The sequence below is a fragment of the Stomoxys calcitrans genome, chromosome 5 (assembly GCF_963082655.1).
Source record: "Stomoxys calcitrans chromosome 5, idStoCalc2.1, whole genome shotgun sequence".
In the NCBI taxonomy this organism is placed as follows: domain Eukaryota; kingdom Metazoa; phylum Arthropoda; class Insecta; order Diptera; family Muscidae; genus Stomoxys; species Stomoxys calcitrans.
Genome location: NC_081556.1, coordinates 73,149,040 through 73,169,132, shown reverse-complemented (window position 1 = coordinate 73,169,132; position 20,093 = coordinate 73,149,040). Strand labels below are relative to the sequence as shown.

Sequence of the window (20,093 nt, the reverse complement as noted above, 5' to 3'; positions counted from 1 at the left end):
GGTTTAGATTAAGATATAGCTCCCATATAGCGCCCGATTTGGACTAAAGTTTGAATTATATCGTCATTTGTAAGCCGATTTTCATGAAATTTTGAACGAGAGGTTCTCTTATAAGTCAAGACATAATTGGTAAATTTCGTAGAAATCAGATCAGATTTAGATACAGCTCCCATACATATATTCATCCGATTTGGACTATTATTGCAATAATTTTGTCATTTGTTAACCGATTCATACAAAAATTGGCACAAAGGATTCCCTTATGATTCCCAGTATTGCTATTGAATTTATTGGAAATCGGTTCAGATTTAGATATAGCTTCCACACTCGTTTTCGTCCGATTTTTAATAATACTCAATAATTTAGTAATTTCTTAAACGATCTTTACAAAATTTGGCACTTGGGTTGTCTTATAACTTTTTTTGTTGACAGATGAATTTCATAGAAATTTCTTGTTTGAAATATAGCTCTGATATATGCATCTCTTGATTTACACTTTTAAGGTCTTTACTAATCCATTTAGCAATCAATCTTTTCAAAAATTTGCACAGCGATTTACTCTATGGCTCCTACAATGTGTATAGATTTTGAACGGAATTCTACATATCAAATTTAAGCAAATTCCACGACTTAGCCTGTATATCCAAAAAGTCGGCTTTGTCCGACTTTATCCAATCCTTACATGTTTTATAATGCGTTTTAACAGTTGTTCGGGCGAAAAGTCGAAGTCAGCACTAGGCTTTAATTTTAGTTTTTTGACATTCATTTGAATATTATTATTAAAGCATTATTAAAAAAACAAAAAACAAAAGTAACACTTATATTGAACATTTACTATATCCATGTTAGGTTCGAACGTCGACTTTCGTTTTTCAAATTGCTAAATAGAAGCCAGCCGAACACAGCAGCGCCAATCTGTTTGGAAAAAAGTAATTATTTAATCATTAAAGTGGTTCATGCGGATAGATTTACCTCTCCAAAAATTAATAAGCTATTGACAATATTGAATGTCAACATTTTACTGGCTAAATAGGAATTGAACTTCGCCTCACATCCCTCTGCGTAAAGGTTTTCAGCTACTGCACAATTTTCTTCAGCGCAGCAAGTTTTTGGGACAGGATGTTTGATTGCGATGTAATCAGCTGTACCATTAACGCCACAACAATGCAACTGACCAATGCAGGGGGGATATAATAAATATGCGGGAGATAAGTTTCATTTACCATTACATACCCATTTCTCGTAGTAGGCTAAAGCGCCGGGCTCCCGCAACTCCTCCTCCCATAATTCTTTGAATCCTTTCTCTATACTCCCAGCAAGACCATCTCGGGAACCCTGTGAGGCCATACTGGACATCAGCAACTGAATTAGGATCAAACAACACAATACTGCAACAAACTGTTGTTGGAATAGAGAAACATTGTTTTACGGATACCCAATTAAGCATATCCTACATGACCTTACTATTAAAAGTCTTCGTTTGGACTCGTGAATGGCCGCCAGACATCCGAAAATCGAAATGAGAACTATGGCTATTCCCAATCCAAGAACCAAGCCAGCGGCCAAGTTTTCGCCAATATCCACTGTGGTTTCTTCGCCATGTACTACTGTTTTGTGCTCTGGTGCGTTCACCAATACATATATTCCAAATCCAACCAGAATGAGACCCAGGACCTTAAATGCAAAAAATTTTAAATAAATTATCAATATGTGTAAGTCAATAGTCATAGCATGATATAACGATGCAAATGATTTACATAAATTTTGGGCTACGATCAATTCTTAAATGTGTTTGCTTTATATGGCAAATGAGATCACAATCACCTAAATATAGAATTGAGAATAATCTAGCCATTCATTACAGAAATTGGCTAACATGGCAGATGTGACATGGAAAGTGATGTGAAGAAATATATTTTGTCGTCTTTTTTAATGGAAGTGTGTTTTCTTTTAATTCGTTTCATAAACACTGATTTGAAGTGCCAGCCTGAAGATTTCATTAAAAAGTAACATGCAAGAGTTCAAACAATATTTGAACACCATACCAACAGCAAAAGAATGGTCTTACTTTCTTAAATCTTCCATCAAAACAAATATTCTCAAATATTTCGACATTCATAATAATTAATACTCTGGAAAATATTAGGTAAAGTAGGGTTCGGATATTAGGCTGAAAGGGTTTGGATATTAATCCACCTTATGCCTCTATGGGTCTACATCTTAGCGAATAATCAGCTTGTTGTGAAAAAGAAAATCTAAGTCAGGAATTCCGTGTTTCTTATAAAATCCCTAATTGTTCTCCGTTCCTCGGCCCTAATTCGGTTCAATTCTGGTAATGTGTTCCCATCTAAGTGCCGTTGTAGTTAGCCGGCTGACAAAATGCTCCAACGTCTCATCCCCATCAATATTATACCCTCCACCATAGGATGGGGGTATACTAATTTCGTCATTCTGTTTGTAACACCTATATTTCGAGGTGTTATACTGGGACCCCAAAAAGTATATATATTCTTGATCGTCATGTCATTTTAAGTCGATCTAGCCATGTCCGTCCGTCTGTCTGTCGCAAAAAACACGTTAATTTTCGAAGGAGTAAAGCCAGCCGCTTGAAATTTTTCACAAATATTTTTTATTAGTGTAGATCGTTTGAGATTGTAAATGGGCCAAATCGGTCCATGTTTTGATATAGCTGCCATATAAGCCGATCTTGGGTCTTGACATCTTGACCCACTAGAGGGCGCAATTCTCATACGATTTGACTGAAATTTGCACTTCCAATAATTGCGCTAAGTATGGTTCAAATCGGTCTATGTTTTCATATAGCTGTCATATAAATCGATCTTGGATCTTGACTTCTTGAGCCAATAGAGCGTGCAATTCTCATCAGATTTGGCTGAAATTTTTCATGAGGTGTTTTGTTATGACTCCCAATAACTGTGCTAAGTATGGATATAAACCGTTCTGGGGTCTTGACTTCTTGAGCCACTAGAGGACGCAATTATTATCCGATTTGACTGAAATTTTGCAACTGCAACTGTGTTTTGTTATAACATTCAACAACTGTGCTAAGAATAGTTCAAATCGGCCCATAACCTGATATAGCTGCATTATAAGCCGATCTGGGGTCTTGACTTTGAGCCTCTACAGGGAGCAATTATTATCCGATTTAACTGAAATTTTGCATGAGGTGTTTCCTTATGACTTTTAATAACTGTGCTAAGAATAGTTCAAATCGGTCCATAACCTGATATAGCTGCCATATAAACCGATATGGGAACTTGACTTCTTGAGCCTTTAAAAAGTGCAAGAATTACCGATTTGGCTGAAATTTTGTACCACGGCTTCTCCCATGACCTTTAGCATACGTATCGAATATGGTATGAATCGGTTTATAGCCAATACAGCTCCCCTATAAACCGATTTCCCTATTTTACTTCTTCAGCTCCTTAAATGCGCAATTCTTACTAGATTTGGCTGAAATTTTACAAAATGACTTCTACTATGGTCTCCAATATTTAATATTCTTGTATCCTTTGTTTGCCTAAAAAGAGATACCGTGGAAAGAGCTCGACAAATGCGATCCATGGTGGAGGGTATATAAGATTCGGCCCGGCCGAACTTAGCACGATTTTACTTGTTTTTTTTATTTTACTTCCAAATCTGCATTAAATGTCATGATTTTAACAAAGGTGTGTCGCTTGAAAAATTTTATTTTCTTCTTCATTCAATTCATGGAAATGAATGCTACTTTTTTAATTTTTTCTAAAAAATTTAAAATATAATTCAGTGAAAAAGCTAAAGAAAAAAAGAAAAATTGACATTTAATGTAGGCTTGGATGTAAAGTTAAAATTTTTGCTGGGACCATCTTCCCCACATGCCCTACACATGCTCTCAGTCGCCGCACCTATTTTGCTTGTGTGAGCTCGTAGTCCTTTGTGTCACGTTATCATACCAAAAGCTGAACTGATGTCTTCTAACTTCTTTTCAGTAATATCCTCGTCTTCTAACGATCCGGAGCACCCCATATTGTTTTCTTCGTCCTACCGACCGTTACGATGTTCCATAGTGTTACATGCGTACGTCTCTGCGTCGCCCCTAAAGTCTTCGGTTAAACCAAGTTTATTGACGCCAGTACTCTGGTCTTCTCGGCCAAATCAGCTGCTCTTTCATTCCCCCTTACTCCAGTCAGTAGTTTTCGTCTATTGTGATACCACAGTAACGAATATGCCTTCTAGTTCCTACAGTTGAACCATCCAGATCGCTTTAAAAAGCCCAACGATATGCGAATGTTCACATTCGCTAAATCAGACAAGTTCTTAAAGAAATGAGAATCTATAGTGGAACTTCTTCTGACTGCCAGTGTGGGACGCACACACAGCATATGTTTTATAGTCTCTTCTTCGTCGATGTCCACCTTACGTATTCCGTGATCGCCCGGGTCTCCGCTAGCAGGTCAATATTAAAAAACTGTTTGGTATCGACGTTGATTTGACATTTTACTATACCACTGCAAAAAACGAAGAAAGATATCTTCTAGTTCCTACAGTTGAGGCAGCCAGATCGCTTTAACCTTTAACCTGCCCATGTGGTGGTAAGTTGTATTCCCTCAACAAATTTTTGTTTAATGTCTCCCTTTTTTCTCAAATTTGCGTTCCAATTCTCTGTAAAAGTATTCAAAAGAAAAAAAAAAATACGTCATGTAACGTTGCAAAGAGTAAAATCGGGGGCCGATTTGTATGGGAGCTATGGACCATAATTGCTACAAATGTTGGAAAATCGAAAATCATGTTTCAAAATTTCAGCTAAACCAGAAAATAATTTGCTCCCTCTTGAGGCTCAAGAAGTCTAATCGCGAGATCAGTTTATATGAGAGCTATACTATAAATCGATTGGGGTCATACTTAGCATGGATGTTGGACGCAATGACGAATCATCGCCTGCAAAATCGGACAATAAATTCGTCATCTGGGGGCATATAAAGTCAAATCGGGAGATCGGGTTATATGAGAGCTATATCGGGTTATGAACCGATTAAACTTTAATTGGCACATATGTAAAAATCAACAGCAGTCGACGTGCAAAATTTCAAATCGGCTTAAAATTGGGCTCTCTGGAGTCCCAAGAAATCAAATTGTGAGATAAGTTTACATGGAGGTACATAAGGTTATTGACCGATTTGGTCAATAACCTTAGGTTTGAGCATTACAACCTCCAAGAAATCAAATCGGTTTATGAGGGGGCTAAACATATTCATATTTTCTAACCATACTACTCCCTATTTGTGCTGCATGTGTATTTAGGCTGGTAATAAACTTAAGGGTAAGGATGAGCGAAGATATCACTGCATTTGCCTCTCGTTCTAGACCATGGAAATATTTACTACTCTATTTTCTTATAACTCTACCATATCCATATAGGGTCGATCTAGACATATTTGGTTCAGTTGCCGAGTAGCCTTATACAAGTTACGGATTCAAATCTCAGAGAAGATGGGTAATAAAAAAGCATATGACGCTAAAACCGCAGATCGGACTATATTCAAATAAAGTTTAATGTAGACCATAATCTCTCCGAACATCGCTTGACCTAGCGCAACCCATTGTTCCAAACTTCAGCCAAATCGGTTACCAAATGCGCTTTTTATAAAACTTAACTATAAATCAGCAGATCAGTCTATATTGGCAGCTATACATTAGTACGTTCTGCTGTTGAGTATACTCGGTTCAGACATCGAGAGGTCTTGTCCAACTCACTGTTTCAAATTTCAGAGAAATGGAATGATAAATTCGGCATTTATGGGTTAAGTAAGTTAACTCAATGCCAACCAGTGAGGAAAGGCAAAGGTCGGGCGAAGCCAACTATATAATGCCCTACACTACCGTGTCTACCTACTATTTAATTTTACTACACGGAACATATGTCGAATTAAAGAATATAACCTTGAAGATTTTCCTATAATAGGAACATATCGGTTGATATATATATATGGGATCTGGACCGACTTTGATGAAACTTAGCACACGTCTAGGACTTCAAATAAAACACCTCACGCTAAAGTGCATAGGTAAGGGTAGGTTAATTATTTTCCATGCCACTCCCCTAAGTTGGTTCCCACCTAAGTACTGGTGTCTGTTAGACGCGAAAGCCGGGCTATGACATAGGATATGATCATCATCTTCCCCACATGCCCTACACATGCTATCACTTGCCGCACCGATTTTGCATATGTGAGCTCGTAGTCCTATGTGTCTCGTTATGACACCAATAGCTACACTGACCTCCTTCTTACTTCCTTTCAGTAATAGCCTCATCTGCGCACATCGTACCGAACGTTTCGTTGTTCCACAGGGTTACATGCGCATTCGTCGCCCACGCCCTGAACTCGGACTGCGTAAACCCGAAAAGCTTCGGGTTAAGCAAGTTTATTGACGGCAATTATCTGGCCTTCACCGCCAAGGCCAGAATGCAAAGGCATTCTACACGAAAAACGAAAATCTGGGTAAATGTAAATGTCCGCCTTAAGCTATATCTCAAAAACAAGAGCTGTTTGCCATTACTGGATTGGGAAATAACGAACCAATATGAGATAGAAATACTTAAAAAATTGAAGGAAACAGTGTCAATTGCTATGGTTTGGAATAGAAATTATTTTTGCTTTCAATAACACTCTGTGATGTTTCAATAATACACAGTGATGCATACATAATAATTTAAAACTCATAAGTCGCTAATTAATGTAAATTAAATCTTTACGTTAATCCATGTGTAGGGGAATTGATCGAGCTTATGTTCACAAAAATGTTTTTTAAAGATATCTTAGATATTGGAATAGATATAATAAATTGGCGGGCACTGTCATTGATTGCACATTGAAAATTTGCCCATGAGCATTCCATTAAGGAACAGGGGCAAACTTTTCACATATCACTGAGTGCTGTCCGATTCAAGTTTAAACTCCTTTTTTATAACCGAACCCGAATGGCGTGCCGCAGTGCAACACCTCTTTGTTGAGAAATTTGTACATGGCTGCCATACTAGATGGTACAGTATATCACAAATGTCGCCATCATAATGAGGGGATAACCACCGCTGAATAATTTTTTATGATGAGGCATTTGGCGTCATAGACTGAACGGCTGAGTAAGCTCAACTCATCAGTACCATTGTCCATCAAACTGGTACATAGCATCAAAGCTCATTAACTGCAGTATTTATATGTAGATCGTAGACACTTGATAGATGATTGGAGCTGGCTAGATCGGGTTAGAATGTCAAGACGATCAACAATGTACATGGTATTTCAAGGAGTTCCAAACGAAAAAAATCGTACAAAATTTCATGTAAATCGGATAATAATTGCGACCTCTAGAGGCTCAAGAAGTCAAGATCCCAGATCGTTTTATATGGCAGCTATATCGGGTTATTAACCGATTTGAACCTTATTTGGCACAGTTGTTTAAAATCATAATAAAATACGTCATGCTAAATTTCAGCCAAATCGGATAGGAATTGCGCCCTCTAGAAGCTTAAACGGTCAAGTCCCTAGATCGGTTTATATGACAGCTATATCAGGTTGTGTACCGATTTAAGCCTAACTTAGCGCAGTTACTGGAAGTCATGGCGAAACACGTCGATCAAAATTTCATTCCAATCGGATGAGAATTGCGCCCTCTAGAGGCTCAAGAAGTCAAGACCCAAGATAAACCGATCGATGACAGCTATATCAAAACATGGACCGATATGGCCCATTTACAATCCCAACTGACCTACACTAAAAAGAAGTATTTGTGCAAAATTTCAAGCGGCTAGCTTTACTCCTTCGAAAGTTAGCGTGCTTTCGACGGTCCATGTTTTGATATAGCTGCCATATAAACCGATCTTTGGTCTTGACTTCTTGAGCCTTTAGAGGGCGCAATTCCCGTTCAATTTGACTGAAAATTTGCACGTAGTGTTTTGATATCACTTACTAAGTATGGTTCAAATCGGTTCATAACCTGATATAGCTGCCATATAAACCGATCTTGGGTCCTAACTTCTTTAGCTTTTAGAGGGCGTAATTCTTATCCGATTTGGCTGTAATTTTGCACGTGGTGTTTTTGTGTCACTTGCTACCACTGTGCTTAATACGGTTTAAATCGGATTATAACCTGGTATAGCTGCTATATAAACCGATCTTGGATGTTGTCTTCTTGATCCGCTAGAGGGCGCAATTCTCATCCGATTTGGCTGGAAATTTTCAGAAGGTATTTTGTTATGACTTCCAACAACTGTGTTAAGTATGGCGCAAATCGATGCATAACCTGATATAGCTGCCATATAAACCGATCTGGGATCTTGACTACTTGAGCCTCTAGAGGGCGCAGTTATCATCCAAATTTGGAACATCGGCTTCTCCCATGACCTTCAACATACATGTTAAATATGGTGTGAATCGATATATAGCTTAATACAGCTCCCATATAAACTGATCTTCCGATTTTGCTTCTTGAGCCCCTACAAGGTGCAATTCTTATCCGAATGGACTGAAATATTACACAACGACTTCTACAATTTTTAGTTTTCAATTCAATATTATTACAGTTCTTATTCATTATTCTTTGTTTGCCTAAAAAAAGATGCCGCGCAAAGATCTCTACAAATACGATCCATGGTGGAGGGTATATAAAATTCGGCCCGGCCGAATTTAGCACGCTCTTACTTGTTTAAATTTATTTTATTCCTGCCATAATGATTAAAAACAATTATATATAAAATAATTATATGATGTTGAATGCAATTCAATTTCGAACTCGAAAATCTTAAACATTCAATGTAATAAAATAACAACTAGGCTTTAATTTGGTAAAAACGCAAACGCCTACAATTACATTCAAATGGGTCATTTGGCAGCAAACGATGATTGCATCCTTCTATAAATACTAATAGTTTTGCGAAATTATCGCCCATGAACATTTCATTAAAGAACATCGGGAATATTTCTCTCATATCAGTGAGTGCTGTCCGTAACAAGTTTAAGCGTAAGGAAAGTCACCTCTTTTTTATTGCCTAGTCCGAATAGCTTGACGCAGGTCGATTCCATTAAAAGTAGGGAAGTTTACACGGCTGATTATCTAAGGAAAATACCTCACAAGTATCGCCAGCACTAGGAGGGGAAAATGTCTGTAAAGTTCTCTTCGGAATTTCCACACAAACGTTTAGTGGACATGCCAATCTCTGACCCACTCTGAAAATACTCAAATACTTAACTCCTTCGTAATGAACATTTTAGCCCAAGGATTTGAAATTTGCATCTTAACATTCTTTGCAATGAATAGCGTATACCTCTACAAATGTTTTAAATTTAATTCGTCTGGAATATGAGAAAATTTCAATAAATTGTATTAACATGAACGAAATACAGCAAATGCATTTTCGAGCGCTTTAAAATTAACCCATGATGAGCATGCATGACTCATTAGAACTTACTGCAAAAATAAAATTCAGCAACAACAAGATGTGCTTCAGCGTCGATGTTTCTAATCCCATATTTTCGATTTGTTTATTTTTGTTCTTTGTTTTTTAACACTTTCGTTTTTATTTTAGTTTTTGAAAAAAATATGCATAATTGTTGAATGGCAACTCGCGAATTACCTATCACTGAGTGATGAGCTGAAATCTGAAATACACAATGCAAAACAAGAAACATTTCAATAAAAAAGGAAAGTGACGTAATTTTAGTATTCATTTTCTATACAAAATGCATTTTAATCTGTTAGATGTTTCTTTGCTTGAATATTAATGCAATAAGTTTTGAATTTCACGTCATTCAATCAGCACTGAATTATTTCATCTACTGTATATCAATCTATGTGCTTGTAGTTGTAAGAACACGGAGATTTTGCACGGCTTTTCATTCGATTTGTTTACAAAACCATTACCGGAATAGGGAGCACAATTAGAAAATTCAAATCAGAGCAAACCGTTTCGTTTCACAAACAAAATTCTACTGAGATATGAAGTCTTCATGGATGCTAGTGAATGTGTGTCAACCCTATCATATATTAGCATGTATGCTTAATGTCATCATCTGTTTGTACATACACTCACATCATTACTGTTGCCCTATTATGATTTTAATTTTAAAATTAAGGTAAAGAGGAAGTCGACAACAATTTGGGCTAAGGTCGCATAAAGCAAATCAGCCATATCGGTTCAGTTTTGAATATGGCTATTTCAATCTGAATTCCTGAGCCCTAAGCGGTATCAATAAGTAAAGATCTATCTTTAATACACAAAGCACTCTTATAAACCAATCACCCGAGTTGACTTTTTGGGGCTCTAACGTTATCTGAGTTTATTTCTTCCGATAATCGTACATGCCGAATTTATCCCAATTTTTGTACCTTCACCATACGACGCACAATGGGATAAAAAATATGCCATTTGTGATTGGATAGCGGTAACTCTTTGATATTTGAAATAGTTAGAGCTGAGGTATTATCGAGATCATATGCTCTAGGTGATGCGGGCGCCTATTAACAGGCCCCAAAATTGGACCCCCACGGCATTTCGAAAAATTGTTCTGGCTGCCAAATTTTCATTTGTGTTCCGATTTTCAAAATTGCTCAGAGGTAGTGCTGAGGTATTATCATTCTGAATTTTGTCACCAATCCAAATCATGCATCAAAACGAAAATCGAACTACAAATGCCATCGTAAATAACAAAATACGAAGCAAAACCCGGTCCAAAATTTAACAACAAGAAACAAAAAGTTGAAAATCCCCGAAATCAGTGGAGATATTATATACCTCAAGTGGACTTTTTTGTAAGGATCTTTGACCACCATCTAGCGATGGTTGAAAATCGGACAACAAATGAAGAATTGGCAGCCTGAACAATTTTTCAAAACTCCGAGTTGACCAAATTTAGAGGCCTGCCAAGAGGCGTCCGCACCACATGGGGCCTTGAAAAGGGGGGTAACAATTTTTAACCAGCCTCCGATCTAGAAATTGAAATTGTGCACAATACTTAATAGGTGTAAATTTGTTGTGATTTAAATGGGCCAAAACGGTTCATGTTTAGATATGGCTGCCGTACAAATCGAGATCGCAATTTGACTTATTGAGCCACGGTGCAGTTATTATCCCGTTTTCGGAATTGTGCACGCAGTGCCTTGCTATAACTTGCAAAATCTGTGCAGAGTATTGTCTGCATCTGCACTGGAGACTTTTCTAGATATCCGACCCATGAACATACAGATTAAATGTGAGGCAGCCACTGCGGCTATGAGACTTAAGGCGATGGGATAATGGATTGAGAATGGGAGCAGCTCATACCATCGCGGTATAAACGAGGCGACGATTGCAAACCTGGAAGGAAGGGAAGAGGTTTCCGATCGGATACCTGGGATGAACCTTGAAGTCGAGTGCGAGGCACTGCTGCCATCGGCATAGTCTTGGATTGACGAAACCGTAGTATTGACATCTGGAAGATCATGTTAAACGGATGGATCAAAGCTAGAGGACAGAGTGGGCCTGGGGGTTTAAATTGAGAACCCTAGGACTGAGATCTGTTTTAGACTACCTGACCATAATACGGTCCTGCAGGCGGAGATCCGAACAATCACGGAATGCGTGAAGTGGTGTGGTGCTAGTGTGAACATCTTTACCGACAGTAAAATTGCCATAAGGGCAATAACAATCAGGACAGTAAGGTCACGAACAGTCTTACAGTGTAAGAAGGAGATTAACGCCTTCTCTGTGGATGTGAAAATCCGCATCGTTTGGGTGTCGGGCCATATCGGCCCGATTTGGCGGTAAAGGCCAGAGGACTGCTGTCAATAAACTTGGTTAACCCGAAGCCTTTCGGGTCGACGCAGTCCGAGTTAAGGGAGTGGGCGACGAATGCGCATGCAACATTGTGGAACAGCGAAATGGTCGGTAGGACGGCGAAAGTCCTATGGGGGGATCCAGATGGTGTGAAGATGAGGCTATTACTGAAAGGAAGCAAGAAGGAGGTCAGTATAGCTATTGGTATCATAACGGGACACTTAGGACTACGAGCTTACTTATGTAAAATCGGTGTGGCAAGTGATAGCATGTGTAGGGCATGCCGGGAAGATGATGAGACGTTGGAGCATTTCCTTTGTCATTGCCCGGCTTTCGCGTCTAACAGATACCGGCACTTAGTTGGAGATACAATATCAGACATGAATCAAGTTAGGGCAATGGTATTGAAAACAATTAAGGATTTTGTAAGTAGCACGGAATTCCTAACTTAAAATTTTATTTTTAGAGGTTACTTTATAGTTTTCAGAGCGCACAACTAGCCGATTACTGGCTTAGGTGTATGTCCATAGTGGCATGGGGCGGATTAATATCTGCACCCTCTTTTCAACCTAACCATTGTCTGCATTGGTCAATGTCTTGGTTTGACTTCTTGAGTCTTCAGAGAGAGAGAGCAATTATTGTTCGGTTTGTCTGCATCGGTACATAACCTGATATAGCTCCAATATAAATCTAAATCCCAATTTGATTTCTTGCGCAATTTGTCTGAAATGTTGGTGGTGTTTTGTTATGGCTCTCAACATTCATGCTTAGCATTGTCGAAACTGGTCTATATTCTGATATGAGATCCATATACAGAATCCGATCAATTTATTTTGAATTGCCAATTGGTGGAGGGTATGTAAGATTCGGCCCGGCCGAACTTAAAGCCCATTTGCCTGTTGCTTGTTTTCTCTTCACTTGTTTTGTTGAACGACTTGTCTTTTGCTTCAAAATAGCTGGACATGTTAAAGCCATTATAAGGCATTCAAAATTCTGAATGACCGGATTGCCAATGCGTATTTCATTTTTGCTCAATCTACTCACACGTACACTCTGTTTCAAAATAGAAAATGTTTGTTTATATTTTTAAACTTTTTTCAATACAATTTTATCTTAGCCATTGTTTTTGTGGTCGGCGAGGGGTCGGTACCACCTCTGCTTTCATTGAGCTGTTGTTGGTGGTGTGGTTATATTGCCGTGGGGTAGTTAGACTTGTGCCCGCTGACTAATCAGCTCTCATGCAGTCGGAGAGATGCTGACAGTGATCTTGGGCTATTCTAGGCACCTCCTACGACATATCCGAAGCTAGCGATGGGTAATGTATTGTTCTAATGTCTCACTGATAAGTGGGCCTTTTGGTAATGGAATTATTGTATTTCTGTTGTCGTCGTCGTCATTTTGTTGCCGATGCTGTTTTTGTCGTTGTTGGTGGCGTTTTGGCCAGGGCGGCCACACTTTTGTTGTTGGCTTACTTGTTTTGACCATATTTTAGTGCAGCAAGTTCAACAGAATTGTGATAAATTGATGTGTGTGTGCGCCAGACCCACGCGTTTTTTCTATAAACAAAGTTCGATACACCGAAAGAAATGTTGTGAAATACTTGTACCATTTCGAAATAGTACAATAGATGTTGTCTGAAATTTATGTGATTGACATGACAATAAATATTTTTTTTTTTTGATTGAAGATCTGCTTTAGAGAATATAAACCATACGATTTTTTCTAATCTTCATATTTTGAGACTATGTTATATTGCAGACAGTTTTTCGCGTTGTGAGATCTTATCATGAAAGTGTATGATTTTGATAGCGATAGTAATGTTTTGTGCAGAATAAAGCTTTTGAAATTAAATAAATTTGGAGGAATACAGTAGCATTTTTATACCCAACACCATGAAGGGCAGCGTAGCTCAGAGGCTAGTATGGCCGCCTATGACGCTGAACGCTTCGGTTTGAATCCTGGCGAAACCACCAGAAAAAGTTTTCAGCCCTCCTAATACTGGGGACATTTGTGAGGTTCTATGCTATGTAAAAACTTCTCCTCAACAAGGTATCACACAGCGGCACGCCGTCCGGAATCGGCTATAAAAAGGTGGTCCCATATCACAGAGCTTGATAAGGGAATCGAACAGTACACAATCGAACAACACACAGCTAAATTCAAATCTGAACCGATCTATTCCAAATTATAGAGGGATGTTGAGGGGCCTAATACAACTCACTGCCAAAAGTTTCGGACATCGGACAATACATGCGCTTTTTATGGGCCCAAAACCTTAAATAGTGAGATCGGTCTATATGGCAGCTATATCCAAATCTGGACCGATCTGGGCAAAATTGAAAAAATGTCGAAGGCTCTTACAAGACCCACTGTCCCTAATTTCGCCGACATCGGACATTAAATGCGCCTTTTATAGACCCAAAACCTTAAATCGAGAGATCGGTCTATATGGCAGCTATATTCAAATCTGAACTGATCTTGTGAAAAATGTCGAGGGGCCATACACAACACCCTGTCGCAAATTTCGGAAAAATCCGTCTATAAATGCGTCTTTTATGGGCCCAATACCTTAAATCAAGAGATCGGTCTATATGGCAGCTATATCCAATTGTGGACCGATCTGGACCAAATTGAAGAAGGATGTCGAGTGGCTTAACACAACTCACAGTGCCAAATTTTGGTAATCGGAAAATAGTTCCCCTTATTATAGGCCAAAGACTTTCAATGCAGAGATAGGTATATATGGCAGCTATATTCAAATCTAGACCGATCGGGTCCAAATTGAAGAAGTATGTCGAGTGGCCTAACAAAACTCTCTGTTCCAAATTTCAGGAAAGTCGGATAATAAATGTGGCGCTTATTGGCCTAAAACCTTTAATCGGCGGATCGGTCTATATGATGGCTATATCAAGATATAGAACGATATAGCCCATCTTCAAACTTAACCTGCTTATAAACAAAATAAGAATCTGTGCAAAGTTTCAGCTCAATATCTATATTTTTAAGGACTGTAGCGTGATTTCAACAGACAGACGGACGGACATGTATTTGGTATAGTTGTTGGAAGCCATAACAGAACAATACATGCAAAATTTCAGCCAAATCGGACACAAATTGCGGCTTGTAAGGACTAAATAAATCAAATCAGGCGATCGGTTTATATGGGGGCTCTATCAGATTATAGACTGATTTGGACCGTACTTGACCGTACAGTTGTTGGAAGTCATAACAGAACAATGCATGCAAAATTGCAGCCAAATCGGACAAAAATTGCGGCTTAAGAAATCAAATCAGGCGATCGGTTTATATGGGTGCTATTTCAGGTTATAGACTGATTTGAACCGTGCTTGGTACAGTTGTTGGAAGTCATAACAGAACAATACATGCAAAATTTCAGCCAAATCGGACAAATATTGCGGCTTGTAAGGGGTCAAGAAGTCAAATCGGGAGATCGGTTTATATGGGAGCTATATCTATCTGAATCGATAGACCCATTTGCAATCCCCAAAGATCTACGTCGATACTAAGTATCTGTTTAAAATTCAAGCGGCTAGCTTTACGCGTACGACCTCTATCGTGATTTTGACAGACGGATGGACGGACATGGCTATATCGACTCAGAACGTCAAGACGATCAAGAATATGTATAAATTATGGGGTCTTAGACGAATATTTCGAGTTGTTTCAATCGGAATGTCTAAATTAGTATACCCCATCCTATGGTGGTGGGTATAAAAAAAATAATATAACTTGATGGCAAAAGTCTACGAGAACTTGTAGGAAATGTGAGTATTTAGGATATTTTGCAAATCTTTTACAAAAAGTCGTAACGTCTACTTTTTGCATAATTCGACTTTTAACAAAGTATAAAAATTGATTTTTTACAAAACAAAAAGTCGAAAAATACAAAAGTTGACTTTTCATCCCAAATTGGGATCCTTAGTTTAGTGAGTTCGCACAGGCAAAGCCATACCATAACTATTACACATATCGTCCCATTTATACCAATAGTATAAGGTATGTATATGGCTACACTGCTGCACGCCTTTATTCAATAGTCTCTTCTTCCTTGACGTCCTCACAGATTCTGCAGAAGTCGTTACTTGCATCCATTTTTAGTCAGTCAGCAAGTTTTTCGATTAGGCAGTGACTTGTCATGACGGACACAATGACCGAGACCTTATCCACGTATCTGGGGAGACTTCCCAGATATATCTGCAAGTTCACAGAGATCGGAGAAGCACCGCCTACCTACGATGAAAAGGCTATGAGCAGAGCAGGTGTTCGATCGTCCCATCTTCATCAAAGCATCATCCACAGTAGCCGTTGTGCGTATGCATGCCGCCATATCGCTCAGTATCCGGTTATCATACTCAGTGACCGCTTATCGAGGGCCAGTAACTTCCTCGTCTTCTTACGGTCAGCAGCTGACCAGGGTTGCCTGGCAACCCAACGGAGATCTTTCGATCTTTGAAATCTTTTTCGATCTTTGAAAGATTCGAAAGAGATTAGTGAAAATGGGTCTGGCAGTAAATGGAGATAAGACAAAATTGATGGTATCAACTCCCAAAACGTCCGAGAAGACGAAGAAAATGGAAATAGTCTGGAACCATCACTTTGAGATAGTCAGCAATTTTATCTACCTAGGCACCGTCGTAACCGAAACAAATGACACCAGTTTTGAAATAAGGCAAAGAATAATACTGGAAAACAGATGCTACTTTCGGTTGAGTAGAAAGTTTAGAAACAAGGCCACCACTCGACAGATGAAGATCACACTTTACATGACACTGATTCTACCCGTGTTGTTATATGATTCTGAGGCATGGGTACTTGTGAAAGCAGAAGAGTCAGTGCTTGGGGTGTTTGAAAGAAAGATTTTTCGTAAAATTTATGGACCACTTGGCATTGATGGAGAGTATCGGCATCGTATGAACCGCGAACTGTATGAGCTGCAACATCAACATAGTTAAACATATCAAAATACATCGGTTGCGTTGGATAGATCATGTTGTCAGAATGAATGAAAAAGCTCAGCGAAAAAGCCTTCTGAAGGCGATCACGATGGTACACGCAAACTGGGACGGCCAAAAGCTCGATGGGAAGATCGAGTGGTGAGAGATACATCAAACCCTGGTTTCAGAAATTATAGAACCAACGCAAAAGACCAAGGTGCTTGGAACGCTATTATACGTTCGTTTAATGGGTTAAATGTTCTCCAATAGCCGATTAAAGTGAAATATGTACAAGACCGGTCATAAGTCAGCTTGCCGTGGAGGATCGCCTTCTGGCATACTCGTCCGTTTTCCAGAACACCGATGTGTATGGGTACCCAGGCCAATACAACGTCGTGAGCCAGGAACCCGTTCAGGGCCCCGTACTTCGACCTCATCGTCCTTAAATTCAACGCCATACTTTCCATTCGTATCCTTAATTTTGAAGGTGGCAGACTCAACTCCATATTATGCTTTATATTTGGAGATTAGAAAATAATTCCGAAAATATGGCTGACGACTTGAAGTTATAGCCGTAAATTTTCATTTAAAAGAATTGCACAATGACTTCTTCTGTGACCTCCACCATCCATGCCAAGTATAGTTTGAATCGGTCCTCAACCTGATATATCTCACAACTAAACTTATATCAATTAACTGAAACAAGTAAAAGCGTGCTAAGTTCAGACGGGCCGAATCTTATATACCCTCCACCATAGATCGCATTTGTCGAGATCTTTTCCCGATATCTCCTTTTAGGCAAACAAAGGATAAAAGAAAATAATTAATTTAATATTGAAGTTATAGTCCGACACGGACCATAATTGAATTGAATATTGGAGACCATAGTAGAAGTCATCGTGTAAAATTTCAGCCAACAAGAATTGCGCCCTTTAGAGGCTCAAGAAGAAAAATAGAGAGATCGGTTTATATGGCAGCTGTATTAAGCAATAGACCGATACGAACCATATTTGACAAATACGTTGAAGGTCATAGGAGAAGCCGTTGTACAAAATTTCCCAGATCGGTTTATATAGCAGCTATATCAGGTTATGGATCGATTAAAAACACATTTGAGTCATAACAAAACACCTAATGCAAAATTTCAGCCAAATCGAATAAGAATTGCGCCCTCTAGTGCCTTAAGAAGTCAAGATTCAAGATCGGTTTATATGGCGGTTCATATGGTTATGAACCGATTAAAAGCATACTAAGCACAGTTGTTGGAAGTCATATCGAAACCCGTTGTGCAAAATTTCAGCCAAATCGGATAGGAATTGCGCCCTTTAGACGCTCAAAAATTCAAGACCCCAGCAAAATTTCAGTGCACAATTTCAGCCAAATCGGATAGGAATTGCGCCCTTTATATGACAGCTACATCAGATTATGGACTGATTTCAAGCATACTCAGCACAGTTATTGGAAGTCATAATAAAACAACTCGTGCACAATTTGAGCCAAATCGGATAAGAATTGTGCATTCTAGTGGATCAAGAAGTCAAGATCCCAGATCGGTTTATATGGCAGCTATATCAAAACGTGGACCGATATACCCCATTTACAATCCCAACCGACCTACACTAATGAGAAGTATTTGTGCAAAATTTTAAGCGGCTAGCTTTACTCCTTCGAAAGTTAGCGCGCTTTCGACAGACAGACGGACGGACAAGGCTAGATCGAATTAAAATGTCATGACTATCAAGAATATATATACTTTATGGGGTCTTAGACGAATATTTCGAAGAGTTACAAACAGAATGACGTAATTGGTATACCCCGATCCTAAATTTTAAGTTAGGAATTCCGTGCTACTTACAAAATCCTTAATAGTTTTCAATATCACTCCCCTAAGTTGGTTCATGTCTGATATTGTGTCTCCACCTAAGTATCGGTATCTGTTAGACACAAAAGCCGAGCAATGACAAAGAAATGCTTCAACGTCACATCATCTTCCCCCCATGCCCTACACATGCTATCACTTGCCACATCGATTTAACATAAGTGTGCTCGTAGTCGTATGTGTCGCGTTATGATATAAGTAGCTGTACTGACCTCCTTCTTGCTTCCTTTCAGTAATAGCCTCATCTTCTCACAATCTGGATCCCCCCATAGGATTTTCGCCGTCCTATCGACCGTTTCGCTGTTCCACAATGTTGCATGCGCATTCGTCGCCCACTCCCTTAACTCGGACTGCGTCGACCCGAAAGGCTTAACCAAGTTTATTGACGGCAGTCCTCTGGCCTTCACCGCCAAATCCTCTGCCCTTTCATTTCTCCTTAATCCGTTATGGCCCGGCACCCAAACTATGCGGATTTTGCCATCCTCAGAGATGGCGTTAATCTCCTTCTTACACTGCAAGACTGTTCGTGACCTTACCGTCCTGATTGTTATTGCCCTTATGGCAATTTTACAGTTGGTAAAGATGTTCACAATCGACGTCATCGCGTAAGCACCACACCACTTCACGCAATCCTTGATCGCCGGATCTCCGCCTGCAGGGCCGTATTATGGTCAGGCAGTCTAAAACAGATCTCAGTCCCTTGATTCTCAATTTAAACCCCAGGTCCACTTTGTCCCCTAGCTTTGATCCATCCGTGTAACATGATCTTCCAGAAGGCATTACTAGGGTTCCGTCAATCCAAGACTGTGCCGATGGCAGCAGTGACTCGCACTCGACTTCAAGGTTCATCTCAGGTATCCGATCGGAAACCTCTTCCCTTCTATCCAGGTTTCCTATCGTCGCCTCGATTATACCGTGATGGTATGAGCTGCTCCCATCCTCAATCCTTTAGTCTAATAGCCGCAGTGGCTGCCTCACACTTAATCTGTATGACAATGGGTCGGATATCTAGAATAGTCTCCAGTGCCCTAGTGGGCGTGGTCCTCATCGCTCCGCCAATGCCAAAACTACTTGTTCTCTGAACCTGTTACATGGTCCTTATGTTGCACTTTGAGGCGTAACTAAGTATTGGTCTAATCACGCTCCTGTAGAGCCAATGGACTATCCTAGAATTCAGGCATAGTGCATACATAGTGCCCAACATCTGTGAGCCTTCTCAGTACGCTTCTGAATGTGACACTTCCAATTCAGTTTCCTGTCCAAGATCCCACCTAAGTAGTTGACCTAGTCAGATATTGAAATCGTCTTATTGGGGAAACGTGGTGCGTTAAATTTTCCCCTCCTTCGTTTTCATCGTGAACAGTCTTATTTTAGTCTTCTCTTGGTTAACTCTGAGACGCCTGTGTCTAGCCCAGTCATATGCCATATGCAAGATCCTTTCGGCCCTTCT

At 39.4% G+C, this 20,093-nt stretch overlaps 1 protein-coding gene across 1 annotated transcript; it reads right to left on the bottom strand.

The window, feature by feature from the left end:
- Window positions 1-745: 745 nt before the first annotated feature.
- LOC106081333 (tetraspanin-9) lies at window positions 746-9,978 on the bottom strand. Its single transcript, XM_059369448.1, has 6 exons — window positions 9,919-9,978; window positions 9,467-9,656; window positions 1,465-1,674; window positions 1,234-1,398; window positions 973-1,170; window positions 746-915 (listed from the first exon to the last, which is right to left on the bottom strand). Exons 2-6 carry the CDS (start codon window positions 9,524-9,526, stop codon window positions 835-837), a joined length of 714 nt encoding a protein of 237 aa, XP_059225431.1. The 5' UTR covers window positions 9,527-9,656; window positions 9,919-9,978; the 3' UTR covers window positions 746-834.
- Between the last annotated feature and the right edge of the window lie 10,115 nt (window positions 9,979-20,093).